Here is a 23024-nt window from a genome sequence, read left to right as displayed (position 1 = left end):
AGAATGCCTAAGGAACAACATAGATGGACTTGCAGAGGATGGGCTGTTTTACTTCAAGCATGATAAACAAGAGCACAAATGCATGGTTTTTTGGGTATATACATTAAGTTGAACAACTGGCAATAGGAATCAGGCCATTTTGTCATGTAGCATTAACACATAATTAGAAAATTGTGCAGTGTCAAACGGATAGAACCACCAGCATTCAAGCAATGCGGTCAACTAGGAAAGAAAATGTTCTACTGAAAGTTTCTTCTTTGTCTAATTACTGCATACACTGATAGCAACTTTAAAATGAGAAAAGGAGCTTGCACTCCTTTTATTTTCTGCTTAAAACAACACAAAACAAACTGAAACATAAGCCGTTATACATTAACAATTATAAAGAACAGTCATACAAGACAAAGACTAAGAGCAAAAAGAGTGTTTATAGATACCAGACATAACAATGAGAGGGTCAGTAGACCCTCACAGGGCTTTGAGGTGGTACTCAGCGGAAGCCACTTTGTAATCACTGGTAGTAAACAGAGATGCAGCGTTCTTTGCCAGATACTGCAGGAAATCATGTAAGTAGCCCAACGATAATGCAAGGCTCCTCTCATCAAGGGACATATATGCCAACGTTGCTCCGATTTTTACGAATAATCTCAGTAGGTGTGGCGCTCCATAAACCTGGGTCATCAGCGCATTTGGGTGAGCCATGAGGATTTCGGCATACTGGGGCCTCTCAAATTTGTAGAGCAGTTGAGTGCCCAACAGCACATTGAAGTATTCTTTTATTCCTGCCACGACATCATCCACTGCATATTTCATATTATCGACATTTGCTTGTGATTTCTTGTAATTTGCATACTCTTCCAGAATTGCATCGATATTTTTCTTAGCAGGGAGTTGAAACAGCTGCTTCTTCCTGGTAACTAAATCCGAGTCTTCAACAAGCCATGGTTTTAACTCGTCAGGAATATTCACTTTAACTTCCACACTATTGTTTAAAGCCTCCTTGTTTTCAACAGTGGGGTCAGCCTGGGCCCTTTTCTTCCGAAGTGCGCGCAGTGGCCGAGGGGCTTCACTGGTACTGCCACCATCTCCGTTTCCAGGAGTTTTCTGTTTATTCTTCCTTGTCTTCCTCACAGATCCTGAAGGGGGGTTCTCTGAGGAGCGACCCTCCCATCTGCCTGGAGGGGCCGGATCCAGATTCCTCTGGTGTGGACCAGCGGTCTTCCTTCCGGAGGAGGCTCCTCTCATCTTACTTCTCTGCATACTGCTTCCAGTTGGTTTTTCGAAATTGTCTTCTTCTGCAGATTGTTGTCCACGAGTTTGAGAACTCTGCTTTCTGGAACTCAGTCAACTCTTTTTTATTTCAACCAAGAGTCCTCTTCTTTCTTTCTCTTCCAAGAACTAGCGTTTTCCCAGATTGAAACTTACAGATCGTCTAGGATGGTCTGGATAGCTGAGGTGGGAGACACAACCCAAGATTCTGTAATCAGGATCAGATCTTCTGATCCTTACTACACAGAAAACTTAGCTTTTCTGATAATGGCCTGAAACGAGAGTCCAGTTCTTTCCAGCAGCGGACGTGTGCTCACCGCCGCCGCTCCAACCGCCATATTAGTAAAGCCAGGTTTCCCCGGCAAACTGATATCCATAGGCTGACACGTCACACTGGAGGCGGGCTTATGCCCCTCAGCCAATCACAGTCGTCCAAGTTTTAGACTGTTCCACGACCAAATGATTGGACGAGGCCCATCACATCAGCAATGACACTTCGCCACAGATAATAAGCTGCTCGTTTTGCATATATTGTTCTTCTCGAAGCTCAAGACAGAATAGGGCAAATAGGGCACTTTATAATATGGAAGCCTTTGATCTTCTGAAGGCTTCCATATTATAAGGCTTCCATATTTTTACATTTGTAAAATGGGAATTGGTATCATAGTTGCATTGTTCTTGCATCCACGGAGACATATTGTTGTGTTGCCTATATTGTTGTGTTGCAAGGAGGACATAGTAGGATCTCAAGCAATGCTTACTGACTTAGTATTTCGTGGAAATACTAAGTTTGCTATGGGAGCTTCTGAAATGCTCGTTTTCCCTCATGGCTTTGGGGGATAAAATGTAGAAGAGGATACAGGATAGAATTGAGAAAACACAGTAGCCATCGTGTGCTGACAAGACAAGGGCGAGTACCATTTTTTTCAATGTGTTGTGGCCTGTGACAGCATATTAGCGATTGAGCAGTGTCCCTAACTGACCCTGTGCAAACATGCAAGGGCAATCTACCTGGAGTCTAGATGGTGGCATATTGTAGTGGTTAAGAGCAAGAGATATGGGGGCAGGTAAACCTGGCTTTAGATCCTGGCTTTGCTATTTAATAACTGCATGATCTAGAGTAAGTTACATAAACTCACTGAGCCTGAGTTTCTAAATTTTTAAATGGAGATGACAATAGTGTATAGTATGTAAGGGCCTATTGGGGGGATGGAATGAGTTAATGTATGTAAAGAGATGGACTCCTTCGGTATTTCACAAATATTAACTAATTTTTTTTTTTAGCCTTCAACAGATGGAACGGTAAGGGATTGTTTCAGGTGAGAGCCATCACAGAGCATTATGGAGATAAGGGTAAAAGGGAGTTACAAGGAACAATAGAAACAATGATTCAAAGCACAACTCTGGCATCATAGAGTCTAGGTTTAGATACCAGCTCCTCTCGTTCTGTGTGACTTTAGGCAAGTTAGTTACTTCTCAGAGCTTCACTTTGAATCACGGGGATCATATTAATTGCTTTTTCACAGGGTTGTTTTGAAGGATCAATGATGTAATTCATATGAAATGCAGAAAAGCATTGTCCCAATCACTGTATGTTTGTTATAATTACTATCCTATGTGGCCTCCCTCCTTCCACCCTCCTTTACCCCTGGGCTGAACTGTGAAGTCCTAGACAGTCCGACTTCATGAGTTGAGCCCAACTGAGTTGGAATTAGTGAAAATGTATGTGTAGATTCATGTCCTTTCTACTGTCCTTGAAGGCTAGGTCTGCTAACAAATGAAAGATGGCATACATATATGATCAATTGATCAAAGGTGCCAAAACAATTTAGTGAAAGGAAAAATAGTCTTTTCAACAAATAGTGCTAGATCATCTGGATATCAATATGGAAAAATGTGAACATCAACTTCTACCTTATGCCATCCACAAAAATCAGCTCAAAATGGATAATAAATGTAAATGGATTCTAAATGGACCTAAATATAAAACCTCAACTCTGAAATATTTAGACAAAAATAGGAGAAAATCTTTGTGACTTTGAGGTAGGTAAAAGTTTGTAGGGCACAAAAGTATAAGAAAATGATAAATTTGTTATTTAAATGAAAAATTTTTGCTGATTGAAAGATATTTTTTGAGAAAATGAAAAGCAAACCTTGGAATAGGAGAAAATATTCACAGCACTTTTATCAGAAAAAGTACTTGTACCCAGAATACATAAATGCCTCTTTCAAATCATTATTAAGGAAACAGCCAACCAATAAAAGTGGGCAAAGATTTAAACAGATATTTCACAAAAGAAGATGGCCATAAATGGCCATCAAATAAATGGCCACAAATGAATGATGCAACCAAGGCTGAATTTCAGAGAGCATTGTCTGGGCTTCATAACACGCTACTAGTTATGCTGTTAACTGAGGACATGGGGAAGGGAGAGAGGGCAACCCTGCTTCTTACTCCATCTCTTTCTATACATCTCTCCATTTTCTCCTTTCCTTTAGTTTCTTCTTATCCTCTTCTCTCAAGGAGAAAAGGTTTTGGAGGGCTCAAGTCCAGTGTTCTGTATTTGTCTCAAGGTCATTTGGCTAGTTCTAGGCAGAACAAGGAGCCAAAGCCAGGCTTTTTGATCCCTTGGGTACAGATTTCTTCGTGGGCCAATAAATGGAGTGTGGCCTGGGGTGCCATGGGCCTGGCTGGTTTCCCTTTCTTCCCACCTTCAGATTAAAGTTGTGTGGTACTTTAAAACTGGCAGGTCAGCAAAAGCAGAGCCATGCTTACCTTTAAGATCTGTTTTCAAAGCAGGTGTGCAGTGTCACTTGCTGAGCTCTAGTCGGTGTTTCCATTCTACTCTGAGTGGCAGAATTACACCTCAACACTTTGGGCAAAGATGGGTCATCAGCATTGGCTTTTGGCTCCCAGAATCAAAGAATAAATTTATATTGCTATAACATAGTTATGCTTTCAAGTTGATGTTCTTGGCTATTTGTAAAGTTTTATGAAATGTTCCTCTTCTTGCCAGTCTGAAAAAGTATTTCCCTCAGAACAGCCCCAAATCATCTGCCACTAACTAACTATGTGACCGTGGGCAGTCACATACCTCTTTGGATCTCAGTTTTCTCATGAGTAAGACCAGAGATTGAACTAGTTGATCTCTGAGGGCCCTTCAGCTTTGACTTTTTCTACATTATCTAGTTCCACAATTCTAAGTTTACCTTAGATCTGCCTAAACATTGAAACACCGCCAACATATATTTCAGTATATTTTTTGCTGTTGATATGCAGTCTCTGGAATTCCTCTGCCTTGTTTACTGCTTCCTCAAAGCTGCCTTGTATAATTTGCCTGCTTAAGATCTTACTGTTACCTACAGATAGTTTCATGTTTGCAAGGAGAAGGCAAGAGTATTCAGAGCAAGAGCCCAGCCACAGACCCATTCCTTTTTGACACTAAAGCTTTGTATTTTGCCCGTTTCTTGTCCTCTGCCCTTCTTCTAGTTGGTTCCATTGCTACATTTGGGTTTTATGATTACATCTGCAGTAGCAGGCACAGATGTTTTTCTCACTCAATTGTATGGTTAATGGTGAAATGGATTTTTCCAGCAGATGCTCACATGTGGGTGCTTTTCTTTTCTCTCCTGACACATTCTCTACACAAACAGCAGATTGTGTGTCTGGTGTGCTTTTAGCCTAGCAAGAGAAGAATTCAATCTCAATAACACTGTGCCAATTTTCAACCTCCTAAAAAAATAATGCAGACACTAAACCTGACAAACTCTTCAAAGCACTCCTGTAGCCTAGATCCAGATTTGCATCTCCAGCCTTTGCCACTTTTACCCGAGCAAGGTGAGGATATGCATTTGTTCTTTGAAGGGCTGCCTTACGAAGGAAAAATGATATCCGATTCAATTTTAAAAGAGCTGGACTCAATTGCTGTGTCACTTTGGTTTCTGACACTTGAGGCATGTTATTTAACTTCTGTTTCTTCATCTGTGATATGGAACTGATAATACAGAGCTGGTGTGGATTCTTGAGAGAAATGCTAAGTAGCAGAGTTTCCTGCTTAAGTCTAATTTGTGTCCACTACTGGGCATGTATGGATAATTGGAGCTGACTGATCAAAAGTCTATTTGCACAAAGGACTGAGAAGCCTCCAGGGAGGGAGTCAGATCTGTGGAAGGGTTAAGAGTTTGGGTTTAACCCTAATTTCAGTAGTGCCAGGGCTTTTTAATCTTGGTACTATTAAATTTGGGGGTCAGAAAATTGTTGATTGTAACATTTGTCCTGCGTATTGTAGGATGTTTAGCACCATCCCTGGCCTCAACTAAGTAGTACACCCCCACCCAAGTTGTGACACGTAAAATTGCTTCCAGAAATTGCCAGACGTGCCCAGGGGAAGGGGTTCGATTGAGAACCACTACCTCAGAAGCACTCATTCCTTACTATAAATTCTAGCTCTAACACTTATGCAAGGTTATGCAGCTAACCCTCTGTGCTTTAGTTTTCTCATATGTAAAATGGGGGTGGGGGGTCTTAGCTAATTTGTAGAAAGGATTGTTGAGAAAATTAAAATGGCAGATGTATACAGACCTTGGCACATTGTAACATACTACCTCCTTACCACCATAGGGCCTTTGCTTGTTCTTCTACCTTTGTTTAAGACACACCCTTTCTTTCATCCCATCTTTCTAACTTGTTAATGCCAACTCATCCTTTGGAGCTCAGCTAAAATGCCATTTTCACAAGGAAGCGTTCCTTGATCCCTCAGAATACATCAGACATCATGGCACTCACAACACTTACTTTGTTGGTGTTATCCATTATAAAACTTAGGTGATCATTTCATTATTATCTGGACTACAAGACTATAAGCTTCATTAGGGTAGATGCTATGTCTGTCTCGTTCACTGTTACATTGCCAGAGCTCAGGATAGCACCTAGAACAAAACATGTATTCAATGAAAGATTGTAGAAGGAAAAAGGGAGGGGAGAAATGAAGAGCTCAATACAACATTTCAAACATCATTATATTTTAATTCTCCTAAGGAATTATAGGCAGCTAATCATCCCAGTGAAAAGAATAAAGTGACAAAAGAGAAGCAGTAGTTTTAAGGAAAGTCTAGAGCTGAGAACTCTCTCCAATTTAGTACCCATACACTTTGTGGGGTTTTGTGAGCCCAATACATGGAATACTTATTTTCCATCTGAGTTTGGAACTAAAAGAGACAGACAGATGGAGATTAACAATATAATCTTTATTTCTAAAAACAGCTGGGTTTGGAGAACATGACTTAGATATGCAGCAAAAATGAATCTCCTAATACTGCACCTTAGAATTAGCTAGACTTATCTAGTCAAAGGCAACACTAAACAAATGAAGCATACCCCCTCCAATGGCGACATGTGTAAAACCCATGTTGTACAGAACTAAGATTATTTGCTCCTGACAGCAGGCTTGCCCCAAAGGGAGAAGCAAGAAACGTTAGACTGCGTGGAGACTTTTCCTCCTTCTGTGGAGAAAAGCCAGGGGTGTTACTCTAGTGTAGGTACCTTCATTTAGAAAAAGGATGCCATGGGAAAGGATGTCAGTCTACCTCCACTCCTGCCAACAGATTTATGTCTGGGTCAAAAGGAAACACAGAACCAAGAGCAAAAGTGACAGGGGTATTTCATGAAAGGGCCTTCAATATATTGGGAGCCAATAAGTCTTGCTCTGGGATTTCTCTAATTATATTACATAAGAGTAGAGGTGATCTTTTCCATTTTACTGCAGTAGTCTTTAGCTCTGAACCTTGAGGGATACAATGCATTCATCTCACCAGTGGTTTCTGGGTAGACAGCAGCCCCCATGGAAATGACGGTGGGTCCCACCAAAGGTGGGCATGCTTGGTGAATGAAGCAGTACTCAGCATAGGGTTTCAAGATCAGGAGAAGAGACCATATTTAGCTGGAAATTTTCAGAGGGGGGTTTGAGTTACAAGGACAAAGGAAATGAATGCACCTCTATTTAAAACCACGGGCTATGTAAATCAGGGTAATTGGTACATGAGTATATAAGCTTTGTAAGCTGTAAATCCATTCAAATATGAAACACTATTAAATTCTTCCTTTCCATGCTTTCATTTGTTGCAGTTATAACCTAATATGTTTTTAAGACCTCAGGTGTTCATGATATTTTGATGACCATTTGCTATGGTGTGGCTACCTTTCAGGATCAAGACGGATGGATAAGTAATTATGGTGGTTTGAGAACAAAATAGAATGATCCATGCCAGTATCCAGTGAAACCTTGGTGTTCCTGTATAGTCAGAAACATCGAAACAGTTATTCATTCATTTATTTATTAAACTTTAACTTACTACTTAAGGAGGCTTACTTCTGTCAATTGCAAATTGGGAATAATACCCGTATCTTCTTAGGGCCATTATGTGGATTTCAATGAGGTAATAAATGCAAGGTACTTAGTGTATTTGTTTGTTTAATTCATAACACTTATCACTGCCATTAAATTATACATTTCTTTGCGTATGGTCTGCTTTCTCCTACCAAAAGGGACTTTAATCTTGGTCTTGCATTTCCAGAGCCTAGCAGAGTAGAGATGTCTAACAATTATTGGTTGAATGAATGAGTGAATACTCAATAAATAACATTTTCCCTAAACTCCAGACTCATGTTTACTATTTCCTAATCTTCATTATTGCTTGAATTACCCATAGGCACCTTAAATTAATCATGTCCAATACTGAACCCTTGATTCCCAATCCCACCGCACCCCCATTTCGCCAATGACAAACTGGCTCCTCTTTGCATTCTTCATTTTAGTAAACGACAACTCCATCATTCCAGTTGTTCTAACCAACAATATTGGAGTCATCCTTAAGTCCTGTCTTTTTCTCATGCCTCATTTATAGTCTGTCAGCAAGTTTTGTTCCCTCTGTCTTCAAAATATATCCAGAATATAACCATTTCTTAGAGCCTCCACTGCTAACCATCTAGTCTAGGTCAGCATCATTTCTCATCTAAGTCAACAACATGTCTTGCCCAGAAAATTGCTTCTATGATTATCACCTAATTCTGTTCTCCTTACTATGTACTTTCTTTTTAAAACATAAATATGACCACATCATGTCTTTGCTCAAATGTTCTGAAAACCTCCCAAATCACCATACTTGAAATACTTCATTACTTTACCCTACTCGATTGATTATCATAATATGTATCATTGCTTGATTTTATATCATTTGTTTGGTTATCTGCTGCTGTCCAGTAGAATATAAACTCCTATCTCCATATTCTTCGATGTAGAACAATGCAGGCAACGATGACTGATGTCTATCATGTGAGTGTGTGTCTGTGTGAATGTGTGGCTGTATTAGTGTGAGATTATGGGTGAGTGTGAGTACATGTGATTGTGTTAGAATCACATGTTATTGTGTGAGAATATTGTTGTGTGAGAATATGTGAGAGTTTTAGTGTTAGAGAGCATGTAAGAGAATTTTTGGGTGGATATGTTAGAGCATAGAATATGTATATGAGTGTATGAGACTTGTGAAGATGTATATGACAGAATGTGTAAGTTCGTATACTGGAGTGAATGAGCGTCAGTGTATGTAAGACAGTATAGGAGTGTGATGATGTGTGTTGTTATATCTGAGTGCATGAGGGTGTTTATGAATGTGAATGAATATTTACAAGTATGTGAGTGTGCATGTGAATATCTGGCTCTGAATTCTCCCCAGGCCCTTATGTAGTCCTCTCATACTTCAAACTTACTGAGTCAAAGAAGATTTGTCATTGTTTCTCAAACTTTGCTCCTCCTCTTTTGTTCTCCATCTCAGGAAAAGAACCACCAGCCATCCTATTACCCAAGCCAGAGATACAGGAATCATGCTCAAGTCCAAGTTCAAGTCAATTTCCTCTTTCCTATTTCTACTAAAAATTCACAACTCCTAATTTCTGGCCACAAGAAAAATTGCCTCATTAACAGATATTCATTCACTTCATTCATTCAATAAAAAAAATTATCGAATATTTGCTATATGCCAAGATAAAGTGCTAGATACCAGAGTTGGGAAAAATCATATAACGATCTTTAAAATTATCATTTAATTAGTTCCAGAAAGGTGGTAGTCACTGTAGAAAAAAAAATACTTTGCATTAATATCATTTAGTCTTTGAAATATCCCCATTGGTACAGGTGAGAAAGGTGAGGCCGAGAGATACGGAGTGTCCAGGTTCACATAGTAAGTGGTAGAGCTGAGATTTGAATGCATGTTTGTATGACTCCAAAGCACATGATTTTAACTACTGTCTACATCTTTTTTAATAGTACCTACAAAGTGTTTGTTAATGATCCTTTTGGAACTCCCTTACTTTTCCACATTGTCTGACAATCTGGCATTTCACTAATTATTCTTTCTCGCCTTAAAAAATATCTATCTGTCCCCTTATCTCCCTCACTATTAAATGATACCATTATCTCACACCTCAAAAGAGCACAATGATATGAGAACTTCTCTTACTTCCCATGACCAAATATCCTACTGTAATTGCACCCACATTCTCTATTTACCCTCCTATTTCAGAGGAGGAATTGGACCTGCTCTTATTGAAGGCTCATACTCCACTTGAGTTTGGTATTTTATTCTCTGTCCACTTCTCAAGGACCTATGTATATACAGTTGGCTCTTTGTGTCTGCAGTGTTCATATTCACAGATTCAAAGGTTGTTTGAATCCATGGTTGCAAAACCTGTGGATATGGAGGGCCAAATAAGAGACTTGAGCATACCCGGTTTTAGTATCCTCCAGTAATCCTGGGGCTAATGGCCCCTCCTGCGTGGATACCAAGGGATGACTGTATTTCTTTCTTTCTTGAATCTTTATTACATCATTCCTATCATAATATAAATATGGTCTTGGTATCTTCAGTCTTAAGACCAAAAATTTCTTGACATCTTAAACCCAGAAACCTCCTCATTTCTTGGTTCCGCTTTGTAGCAAAATGTCTTAAAAGAGTTGTATGTACTCAAATTCTTCAACTTTAATCATCTTGTCAACCTTTTTTATCTGGCTTTATATCTACCATTCGAATGAGACACTCTTAGTAAAGTTACTGTGACCTACAACTTGCAAAAATCCACAGTCCATGTTTTTGTCTTCAGTGACTTGACCAAGTAGCAACTTTTGGCTCAACTGATCACTACTTTTTAGAATAACATATTTTTTCTTTACTTCTTTCTTCTCATTTTTTTTTTCTCTTACTTCATTGGTTCTCCTTTTTAGTCTTCGTTTGGCTTCTCCTCTCCTAACTTGGTTCTGGGCAACAATCTCTATACAATCTCCCTAGATAATCTCATTCAGAACCATAGCTCTGATAACTTCTGTATGGCAGTGGTTCCCAAACTTATGTCCCCCTTTCTGACCATGCCCTTGAGTTCATCTACCCAATTGTTTACTTACCATCTCCACTCAGATATCTAATAAACATCTCAATATGTCTAAAACTAAACTTCTGACCTTCCCACGCTCTCCACTATCTAAGAAATGTCAGCTCCATTATTCCAGTTATTTAGGCCACAAACCCCCATTATCACACATACTAGATCCCACGCCTTAGGAATTCTTGGTTCTCTGTGAGGAAGGAGTTAATAAAGCAGACCTACTTTCTTATTTCTTGCACATCCAAGGGAACCTGGAACCATGATTGACCCTTAGTCAACACTTGGAAATGTGACCCCCAGAATGTTCTTTATGTCATTGATTAATGATTTTATTGTGTTCCTCTGGAGCAAGGGACTCTGCTGTACCAGCTTGTCAGGTTGCTTCTCGTAAACATCAAGATTAATGATGTGCACCTGGTTTCAGTGTTAGGCTCAAGTTTCCATCACTATGGCTAGTTATGTAGCATGATGTGCCTATGTGACCAGCTCTTAATAAAAGCCTCAAATCCAAAGACTCATGGGCTTCCTTGGACCAATACATTCTACACCTGTTCCTGTATTTTGTTGCTAGATAGGAAGAATGTCCTGTGTGGCTCCAAATGGGGAAGAGCTTGAAAGCCTTTGCCCAACGCATATCTTTTCCTGTCAACTTTCCCCAATGCATAGCTTTTCCTGTTGCTTTTACCCTGTATCCTTTCCTGTAATAAACATAACATTCATATTAAACTGCTGTTGAGTCTTATGAGTCCTTGCAGTGAATCAACAGACTTGAAGGTGGTCTTGGGGCCCCTAAAACACTCTACCTTCAAAATATTTCCAGAATTTAATTCCTTCATGCTATCTTTATTGTTCTCATTATGGTTTAAACTACCATCATCTCTCATCTGGGATAATGCAGTACTGATTCCACCCTTACTTCCATATAGCCAATTCTCTAAAGAGCAGCCAGAGCGATCTTCAAAAAAATGTAAATCTTATTCCATCACTCCCCTATTAAACACCTTCCGATAACTTTCTACCATATAACAGAAGTCATGCTCCTTATCCTAGCCTACGAGATCTGACATCTCTCTGAAATCATCTTACCACTACCTCCATTGATCATTTCGTTCCACTCTGTTCCTAGAACACCTCATACTCATTCATTCTGGCAGAAAGATCTAGCTCTAGCTCTTCATCTATACATTTTCATGGCTGACTCCTTTTGGTCATTCAGGTCTCAGCTCAGAACACCCAGATTTTAGCCCTTATCCCCTCAGTTACTTTTATCTTATAGCCTTCTTTATTTTATTTATGTCACTTATCAATATTTGAAATCATCTTGTTTGCTTATAGAACACAATCCCCTTGAGGGTAAAGACTGCTTTCTTGTTTACCAATGCTTCTCCAGTGACTAGAGCAGTGCCTGATTCATAGTAGTAGGATTCATTAATATGTGTTGGTTGAGTTAACAAAATTTGAAACAATTTGCAGCTTTAAGGAAGTCCTTATTAGAAGTTTGTGTGTGTGTGTGTGTGTGTGTGTGTGTGTGTGTGTGTGTGTTTCTGAAACATGGTGGGAAAAGTTTTAGGTAAGTAGTATATGTATAAGGACTAGGAAATTTCTTATAGAGTGAAAGCTCTATCATCTATATTATTCATTGTTGTATCCTTGGTTTCTGGAACACTGCCTGGATTTTAGTAGGTGCTCAATAACAACTTGTTGAATAAATGAATTGTGCCTGACACAAGATATTCATCACAAATACTTGGAGAAAAAATTAAGAAGTTAAGATATACCACAAATACCTGAGTAAATGGTTTATGCCTTTCCCCTTCAGATGTTCCACATTTTCCTCCCCTCAATAAGAGATATTTGATATCTCTTTCAATTAATATTTATTGAGGGTCTAATTTGTACCAGAGATGTTGTAATATAACTAATTATACGAAGTAACTTTTTGAAAGCATTAATAGACAGAACTTCTTTAATAGTTGAGTTCATCTTATATCTTTGTCAACTGGGCAGTAAGAAAATGCGTGGAAGACCAGAAACAAACTATATCATGCAATATCGTAGATTTTGACTCCACATCTAAAGATATATACATAGGAAGAAAATTTTAAAAAATGAAGCTGGATACAAGATCTAACAATAGTACAGACTAGACTGAACAATTTTTTGATCTACCACTATTACCCATGTCTACTGCTGGGATTTTAAGAAAGTGTTTCTAAGAAGTGCAGTGTACTTTAATAAATTTTACAAAAGGATTAACTGCCTTGGTCAAATAGGTGGTTGTGCAAGACTGATAGCATTATTTGGATATCTACTTTTTCGGTAAAACTTTAAAGGTCAATTATCTTGGCTTAGAAATACAAATTATTTCAAGTGTTTTTAGACAATGAAGAGCCTTTGCAATGTCTGGAAAACACATATCCATTTTTACGGGTGGGGTAGATTCCTACAAGTGAAATAGCATGATCAAAAGGTATGCATTCTTAAAATATTCATAGCTACTGTCAAACTACTTTCCAAAAGGGTTAGAGAAAACTTATACCTCTGCTAACATCTGTGAGATATTGCCCTGTTTTTGCACCCTCTCTAGCAGTAGATATCATCAAACCTTCTAATTTTTCCACCCTAATTTTCAAAAAATCTTATCACTTTGTTATTTCGATTTCCATTTTCTTGAGAACATTTGAGGTAGCACATATTTTTGTCTATTTTTTTATCATTTTTTAAATTCTGTGAATATTGCATTCACACTCTACCTATTTTATATTGTATTAATTATATTTTCTGTAATAAGTTATAAATTATTGATTTGCAGGATTTTTTGTGTATTAGAGATGTGAATGTTTTGTCTGTTAAATTTTAAAAATGTTTTATCTTCATTTTTATCATTTGAATTTATAGAATCTTCTGATGTATAGAAAATTTCAATATTTATGTGTTTAAAGTGATCAAGTTTTAATTTTATCCCTTCCAGATTTTTTTATCTTGCTAGAAAACACTCACTCGTACTGAATTTAGAAAATATTTTTTCTTCCTTTATTTTTTCTATTTCATTTTTAATAATTACAAAATATATGCAGGTAAGAATCTAAATTTATTTCATTCCAAATGTATTCCAATGGACCCAATTAGATCTATTGAATAATTCTTTGTTTCCTCACCTCTTTGAATGTCCCCATCTTAATATATTTCATCTCTGTGTATACTTGTATCTGTCCTTTGACATTCTTTTCTGTTGCACATTTATTTATTCTTTTGTCAATACCATATAGTCTTTTGATTACAGTTGCTTTACAACATATTTTGATATCTGATAGGTCAAGTCCATTCACAATATTTTTTTAAAAAAATTTCTTGGCACTTTGGGTACATGTCTTCTGTCTTAAGAACTTTAAATTTATTTTTACAATTGCAAAGAATCCAGTTGGATTTTGATTGAAAATAAATTAATATATGAACTTTATTTCCCAGGATTGCTATTATCAACTATCACTAAATAAATAGATCTTAGCTCTTTTAACCTTAGAGATTGTTATTCAGGTGGGAAAATCATGTTGACTGAAAATTTGCAATTCTTAATGTCTGATCCTGTGATATGCTGCTTATATGTTTTCTGTATTTGTAGCCTATTTCATGTCATTACTGATAAATAATTACATGGTTATTTTGTGCTTTAGTGTCAACCACTCTGGAGGGCACTTGCCTTATTCCTGGAGGAATTTCCCAGAACCCTCCAAAATGATTTTAATGTAAGCCACATGGTCTACATTTTCTCTCATGCCATAGTAAACATGCTCTATGATATTGTTGAAAATCTAAATCAAACACCAGAAATTTAATTGAGATTTAGGAATATATTACATCTTTAAAATATTGTCTTCCTTTCCAAGTACTGTAGTATGTCTTTCCATTTATTCAGGTATTTTTATATGGTTTCAATATATTCATATCATTTTTCATTATAACATTTATTCCTTGGTATTTTTTAGATTTTATGGCCATTGTGAATAGAATTCCTTTTTTCATGTCAACTTGCAATTATATATTGTCAATATAAAAACAAAACTAATTTCTAGCCAACTTCCTAAATTTTCTTATCCTGATAGTTGATTTACTTGGTGATTTTGGATTTACATGTACACGATCATTATATCTGCAAATAATATTAAATTTGTCTCATATTCTAAAATATATACTATGTATTTAATTTTACTGTCTTATTGCATTAACCACGACTCCAAACAATAATTACTGCTTAGAGGAAAACTTTTTTATACGAATACTCAGTAATTATAGAGAAAATCTGAATACTATGCAGCCATTAATGATGACATTTTTGCAGAATACTTAATGACATGGGAAATACTCTTTATGCATTAATTTTTAAAAGACACAGAGTTAGTTTTGGAATATACTAGTTTTAAAACACAGCACACACACAGATACACACACACATACACGCACAGTACATTTTTTTCAAGATGAAAAATATTCCTGGGTGAATGTATGTCAATATAGAAGGTGTATGATCATGAGATGGTAGAATTTTCATTTTCTTCATATTTTTAGGTATTTTACAATTTCTATGATAAGCATATATAGTTCTTGTGATCAGAATTAAACCATAAGTGTTATTAAGAGCAAGATAGAAATTTTTAGGGAAAGTGCTACCAGACACTGAGAAGGGGCTTCTTACTTGGTCTTCAAGTTCTAGTCATTAATTTCCAAAATATTAAGTGCAGAGAGTTTTTAATATAATAGCAGCTGTCCAATATTCTTTCTTTATATTTCTATTACTTTAGTTGCTATCTTCACAGATTTTTGGAACGCTGTATGCCAACATGCCATCTGCAAAATACATTTGCTGCAAAATATTTTTGCAGAATGGCTACCTCATTGGATATAGGAAGAGGAAAGAAATAGTCTCTGACGAATGCTGTCTAGAAGATGCTCCTCCATTACTTAGAGTCCCTTTCCCTGTAGAGATCCTTTTCTGTTATCTCTACCATCAGTCATCTCCTTAGTTGACACAGTTCCAGTTAAAATTTGTCCTCTTGCAGGTTTGCTGGTTCTTTACTTTATTTCATGCAGGTTATAAAAAGTGGTTGTATTTTTTGTATTTGAGGAGAATTAACTTACAGTCTCATCTTTTATAGTAATTGCCCACTCTTCCTACAGAGATTTTATTTAGGGAAGATGTTCACCTGAATTTGCCATTAGCTATGAGTCAGCCAATCTAAGCCACAGGAGCATCTTAAATCGTGAGAATGGAGGCTCCTTAGGCTTTGTTGTCTGTGGCCTTTGATTTCTTTTCCTCCTGGTGGGACTAGACTAGAGGGCAACGAAGGTTAAGAAAATCACATAGAGTAGAGGCCGTCAAAGGCCCATTAGGTAAAATCTGAGACAAGAATTCCAAAGTTCGCCAAGTTTGAAAGTATAAACTTTCCTTCAAACACTTAGAATATAGATATATCCCTTAAGCCATTTAGTTTTATGTTAGAAAGCCCAAAGTGTTTTATCTTGTTGAAGGTTTTCAAGGAAATGTTAAATCTTTTTTTAAGTGAATTGCTATATAGTGAGTGTGTGCCCTTGGTTTGAGCAAATCAGGAATATCCCACATTTTGATCCATGTTTGAGGGTTTGAAAGATATTTTCTTCCTTTCTTTAATTTCCTAACAGATATGCTCACGTTGAAAACAAACTGTTGCTTTGTCAAAGCCCATATTCTGTTACTCAGTGTTATTTATACAGATTCTAATAAAACATTATGCTACTAATCAAAGGTGATAGATACAAAGCATTGTTTTGTCTCCTGCATTATGGATTATGCTAATGGCCATCTGCCCATAATTGATATTTTGTTCTCCAGTCGCAGAAAAGTAAACAGAATCAACTATAAAAGACAACTATTTTGTTGTGATAGATGCTTTTGCAGTTGTCTTTTATTCCCATTATGTTTTTCATAATTTCTTAGTTAACTATTTAGTAGTATAATACTTTTATGGCACTAGGACTGTCACTGCATTCCAAATGGGGATTTAAATATATTGTATATACACAATGATGTCATCCATAATATCCTCATCATGCAGCTGGGAAAGAACAATCAAGCCAATAACATTTAAGACATATTGGGGCTAAAAGTTTTTCTTTTGTTTTCACACACATTGGAGGGTAGCTCACACTTTAGTTTTCTGTAGAGTGAGAATTAGTAGTAAAAAAGTCAATGCAGAAAAATGTAGGTTTAATGGTTATAGTGGAAAATCAATTAAGCCAAAGTCCCTTTGGATTTTGCGCATACCGCTCTAAATTAGAGAGAAACTCATTTCTTATAAGGAATTCACCTACAACTTTACTCTCCATTACAATCAAAAGTTCCCTTTTGCAGTTGTACTCGTAAGTGGATGTGGGCATATGCAGTCAAAAAGCATCCATGGCATGTGTGAAGAGAACTCCACTAAATACCAGTAAATACAAAAGAAGTCAAAGATGTGGTACTTGCCCTAGAAAAAATTATGATCCAATTAGAAGCTGTACTCTACAACTTAGGAATATTTATAAGCAAAACATCCAGGGCAAATTGACAGAAGTTTTAAGTGCCGGATGGTAGGACCTGTGTAATAAGATTGCTCACAGAAATTGCTCACTATTTTGAAAAGTCTGATGCAGCTAAGAAGAGAAGTTAAAAATCTTTTCTGAGATCTCTGGAATCCGTATTCACAGAGTAAATAGATGTCATTTGAAGGTCATGGTATAGTCTCTTGTGACAGATAGCTCTGCATTGAAGTGACATCACCAGTGGTTTATGTCTTTGAATTAAGTACTCCATTCCCAATAAATTAGGCATGATTTGTATCTCAGAGAGGCTAACTGATGTGGTTTGGTTGTTATAGTAAATGGCAGAACACGTATCTGTATACACACTTTTAGTTATGACATCATAGTCTTTTCTGAAACTCAAAAAGAGAAGGGATGGTATATAACTTCTCATTTTTCTGTGGGATTGTCTATTTCCCATTGATTCCTAATGTATCATTGTATATGGGATATTAGCCTTTTGCTTTTCATATTTATAGCAAAAATTTTGCTTCTCTCTAGTTTCTTGTTGTTACCTTATTATGGTACTTTTTTTCTTATATAAAATTTTAATATTTATGTTGACAAATATGAGAAATGTCTCCTTATATATTAATACATATGTTTGATTTAATGCTTAGGAAGGCCTTCTCTACTCCAAGATTATAACAAATAGTCTCCTTTATTTTCTTACATAGTTTTAAGTTTATATTTTCAATTTATGTGGATTTTTTTGGTTGAAATACAGTATGAAGTAGAGTCTAACTTTGTTTCATTCCCTGCCCCCACCAATAAGTAGCTTGTTGTCTCATCGTTATTTATTTAGTGACAATGTAAAATGAAACTTTATCATATACTGAATTATTTTATATATATATATATATATATATATATATATATATATATAGTTTTTTGTTTATGGAATCTCTACTTATTTAATTGATCTATTTGTCTATTCTATTCAGTGCCAGAATCACACTGTTTTTTCCTTCTGCTCCACTGGCCACTCCTTCTCAGTATCCCTTGCTAGTTGATCCTCTTCTCCCCAAACACTTAATGTTATATGCCATAGGTCTCAGTCTTTGAGCCTTTTCTGTCTATACTCACTTCTTAGGTGATCTCACGCAGCTTCAGGCCTTTACATAATAGCTATAAGCCAATGATTTCTAAATTTATATCACTCCCTCCATGCTCTCCCCTCAGCTCCAGACTTATATATATCCAATTTCCTAAGCATCTCAATTTTTTACATCCATAACTGAACCGATCTCATCTTCTCCTCATAAACCTGCTTTTCTTTCATTCTTTTCCATCTTAATTCATGGTGATTCTATCCTTGTAGTTGCTAGCAATATGTACTTAGTGTTGTTTGTTGAATATATGGATCGATCCAGGAATAAAGGATCTTGTCACTCCTGGAGATTCCTCACCCAGCATGTTGTTAATGTTGACATCATCTTCTTCCTGGAGGAATTAGAAGGCTTTCCATATATGTTTTTGCCTGAAATACTTCTTGTACTTCAACTTGTATTGGCTGACTCTAAAGAGACAGGTTGACTAAAGCTGACAAAGCACAGTGAGTGATGGCCCTCTTTTTCCACAAGGGAGACTGGGTGAGACTAAAAGCTCCAAGAATCCTCTCCCAAAAGGGCTGAACCTTCAGAAAATGAACAAATAGTGAATGTGAAAATTGTTCTTTGAGTCTCAGCACACATAAAAACTCCTTTCCTTCTGAGGTATTATCTGGCTCTCTAACTTATAATTTATGGCTTTTCTCAGGTGAGCATTATTTGAGCTCTGAAACAGCAGCTCTTTTCAATCATCATTCAAAGATAACCACTGCTTCTTACTTTTATAGTATTCCTCCACCCCCAATACTTACACTGTGTTAGCGATGGCTCAGACACTATAAAACTGCTGGTTTTACCATAAGATGAAGCAGCATAAAATCAGTATTGCTGCTTTCAAAATACCAGCCGGGGCTGTGAGTTCATTCTCACAAGTGTCCCTGACAACCTGTTGACTAAAGTGTCTGAGTAACTAGTAAAAGGTAACATGATACTTTGTGTATCTGAATTAAAACTGTGGAGAAATAAAAATTGTCAGGGTGATTTGTTATTGTTGTTTGTTTGTTTTTGTTCTCCAGAAAGTTATGTTTCTTCTAGGACAGGTTTAGCGCCTTTTCTTTCCTTTTTCTTTTTCTTATTTATGTTTATGTGTGTGTGTGTGTGTGTGTGTGTGTGTGTGTGTGTGTGTGTGTGTGTGTGTATAAAGTGGAAAAAGACATATATATATATAAAGCTCACCCAGTCTCCCTTGTGGAAAAAGAGGGCCATTTTATATATATATATAAAAAGGGATATATATATATATATCCCTTTTTCCACTTTTATATATATATATGTTCCTTTTTCCACTTTTCAATAGCCTTTAAAGGAAATGTGCCAAGGCAGCTGAAAACCAATAGAAAAAAGACTGGTGTCCAATTGGATTCTATCTCTCAGCCCTGGAAAATAACACTTTCTCCATTTCTAAGCAATGAATGACAAGACAGGACATGCAAGAGAGTACCATGTTGTTTTTCCCACTTCCCTCCTTCAACAGTGCAAATATGTTAGGAGTATTCAAAAGTTGGCCTGTTATCAACCAACCCCCTAATTATCAGTTAACATGTTAATTTTCAACTTACTGTGGAAAATTAGTTACTTAGGTAAGTAATACCTAAATTTTCAATCAAACTTTTGTCAGGGAGTAAATGATCATCAGCCAGAATGGGGAGGTAGACGGGGTAAGGGGGGTCAAATATAGGGCGGTTGGGGGAGGGTGAAGTGGAAAAAGGGGGTCAAATATATGGTAGCTGAAGGAAACTGGACTTTGTGTGGTAAACACACAATAGAATATACAGATGTCAAATGATAATGTACACCTGAAAATTATATAATTGTATTAACCAATGTTACCCCAATAAACTTAATAAAAAAATAAAAGTATATGAAAGAAAAAAATATATATAATCTCTAACCCTAAACTTCCACTTTCCCGATGAATATCATTTAGGCTCCAGAGAAGCACATCTCTTGCTCTGTATTTTTGAAAAATAAATAACTATATATGAATGCTCTGAAGACTCACAGTTTGGCTGCTGAAATTGAAGATGGACACCACATTACAATGTGGGAAGGATTTGAGAGGCAGAAGCTCCTAAATAATGAAGGAAACATACTAAGCTACAAATCTTTCCTCTCCAATAGCATAAATGATGTAGAATCTTAAATAAGAAAATATCATTTCCTAGTAGTGCTATGTCCATTTTCTAGCTTTCTTTTGTGTTAACTGGAGGATATTATAATTTAGTTCAGTATTCATGACAATTGGACATGGAAGCTGAGGAATGTTTTGTCATATTAAACAATTCATATTTGTTTAAATTTAAAATGTAAATTAATCGTAAAGTTTCCACATACCTTGTGGGTAGCATGATATCAATTCTTTAAATTATGGTATGCATCTAAATGTTACTTTAAGTCTTTGTGAAATTTGTATATGTCATGGAGAATTAAATGATGAAATTTAAATTAGCATATTGTCTGCAATAATGAAAATTTGTTAAATGCATTGTATTACACTATTTGAATGTGATAAGTAGAACCAATGGTTTATTTATGAATCTAAATATTGCTTTAACAATTTTATTTATAATTTCAGTTGCTACTACTTCATGGATAAAATTTTTCCATTATCAACACTATTAATAGTACCACGACTCAAGAAAGAACATCTAATTTGGAATTGTCAAGAATAGGATAAATATTATGTAAAAAGATTGATTATGACAATAATAATTTTGCTGAAATAAAGACATCAAACATTTTTATAGAATAGACATAAAATATGAACTATATATTTTATTTTATTAATCATGCATACGAAGTTAGTCACCAACAGAACACCCAGACCCATACAATAATATATAAAATCAGTCGTTTGATATTTTTCCAACTTTTGGTTATATTAAATGTATACACATTAAAAAATTCTCAATTAAGGCATATTTGTGAGATAGGAATATAGAATATATAGTTTTAAAACGTGTATATTTCCAATTAATCCCTTTCTCTGAGCACCACACATTTGTCATGGGTTTAATAGTGCTCCTACCAAGGTCATAGCCACCTCATTTCTCACCTGAATCATTGGGATAATTTTCTAACTGGTCTCCATGCTTACATGGCATTATATCATTTATTCTTTTTTTATTGTTAGAATTTATTTTTATTTTTCAATTACACTTGACATGAAATATTATTTTATATTAGTTTCAGGTGTATAGCATAGTGATTAAACATTCATATAATTTACAAAGTGATTCTCCCAATAAGTCTGTTGCCCACCTGACACCATTCATAGTTACCACGATATTATTGACTATATTCCCTATGCTGTAATTTACAGCCCCATGACTATTTTGTAACTACCAATTTGTACTTCTTCATCCCTTCATGTTTCTTATCCAGTCTCCCAACCCATCTCCCATCTGGCAACCATGTTTGTTCTTTGTATCTATGGGTTTGTTTCTGTTTTGTTTGTTTATTTTGTTCTTTAAATTTCACATATAAGTGAAACCATATGTTATTTGTCTCTGTCTGACTTATTTCACTTAGTATAATTCCCACTAGGTCCATCCATGATGTCAAAAATGGTAAGATTTCATTCTTTTTTTTGTGGCCGAGTAATATTCTATTGCGTATACATACCACTTCTTTATTCAACCACCTATTGATGGACACTTAGGTTGCTTCTATATCGGCTACTGTGAGTAGTGTTGCCGTGACCATAGAGATGCATATATCTTTTTTAATTAGTATTTTGGATTTCCTGGATAATATCCAGAAATGGAATTGCTGGGTCATAAGGTAGTTCTATTTTTAATTTTTTACAGAACTTCCAAACTGTTTTCCATAGCGACTACACCAATTTGCAATTCCTCCAATAGTGCACGAGGGTTCCCTTTTCTTCACATCCTCGCCAACACTTTTTGTTTTTTGATTTATTGATGATAACCATTCTGACAGGTGTGAAATAATATCTCATTGTGGTTTTAATTTGCATTTCTCTGATGATTACTGATGTTGAGCATCTTTTCCTATGTCTTTTGGCCATATGTATGTCCTCTTTGGAGAAATGTCTGTTCAGGTCCTATGCCCATTTTTTAATTGGATTGTTAGTTTTTTGGTGTTAAGTTGTGTGAGTTATAAGTTTTGGATATTAACTCCTTATTTATGTATCATTGGTGAATATCTTCTCCCATTCAGTAGATTGTCTTTTTGTTTTGTTGATGGTTTCCGTTGCTGTGCAACAACTCTTGAGTTTTATGTAGTCCTATTTGTTTATTTTTTCTTTTGTTTCCCTTGCCCGAGGCAACATATCAGAGAAAATATTACTAAGCGCAATATCAGAGAATTTGCTGCCTATCTTAATTTTTAGGAGTTTTATGCTTTCAGGTCTTACATTTAAATCTTTAATCTATTTCGAGTTTATTTTTGTATATGGTATAAGAAGGTGGTCTAGTTTCATTGTTTTGTATGTATCTGTTCAGTTTTCTCAACATCATTTATTGAATAGACTACTGTGTTTACCCTGTTGTGTTTCCTTCCCCCTTTGTCATAGATTAATTGACCATGCCAGCGTGGGGTGATTTCTGGGCTCTCGATTCTGTTCCACTGATCTATGTGTCTGTTTTTAATGCTGT

The 23024-nt window shown here is 36.1% G+C and overlaps 1 protein-coding gene across 1 annotated transcript; it reads right to left on the bottom strand.

The window, feature by feature from the left end:
* Positions 1-468: 468 nt before the first annotated feature.
* Positions 469-1337, bottom strand: LOC120612068 (mortality factor 4-like protein 2). Its single transcript, XM_039874596.1, has one exon. The coding sequence runs from the start codon at positions 1258-1260 to the stop codon at positions 469-471; it is 792 nt and encodes a 263-aa protein (XP_039730530.1). The 5' UTR covers positions 1261-1337.
* Between the last annotated feature and the right edge of the window lie 21687 nt (positions 1338-23024).

Source organism: Pteropus medius, unplaced genomic scaffold (assembly GCF_902729225.1).
Source record: "Pteropus medius unplaced genomic scaffold, Ma_sr-lr_union100, whole genome shotgun sequence".
NCBI classification, from domain to species: domain Eukaryota; kingdom Metazoa; phylum Chordata; class Mammalia; order Chiroptera; family Pteropodidae; genus Pteropus; species Pteropus medius.
Note: the sequence above shows the minus strand (reverse complement) of the source record. Positions and strands in the feature narration are given on the sequence as shown.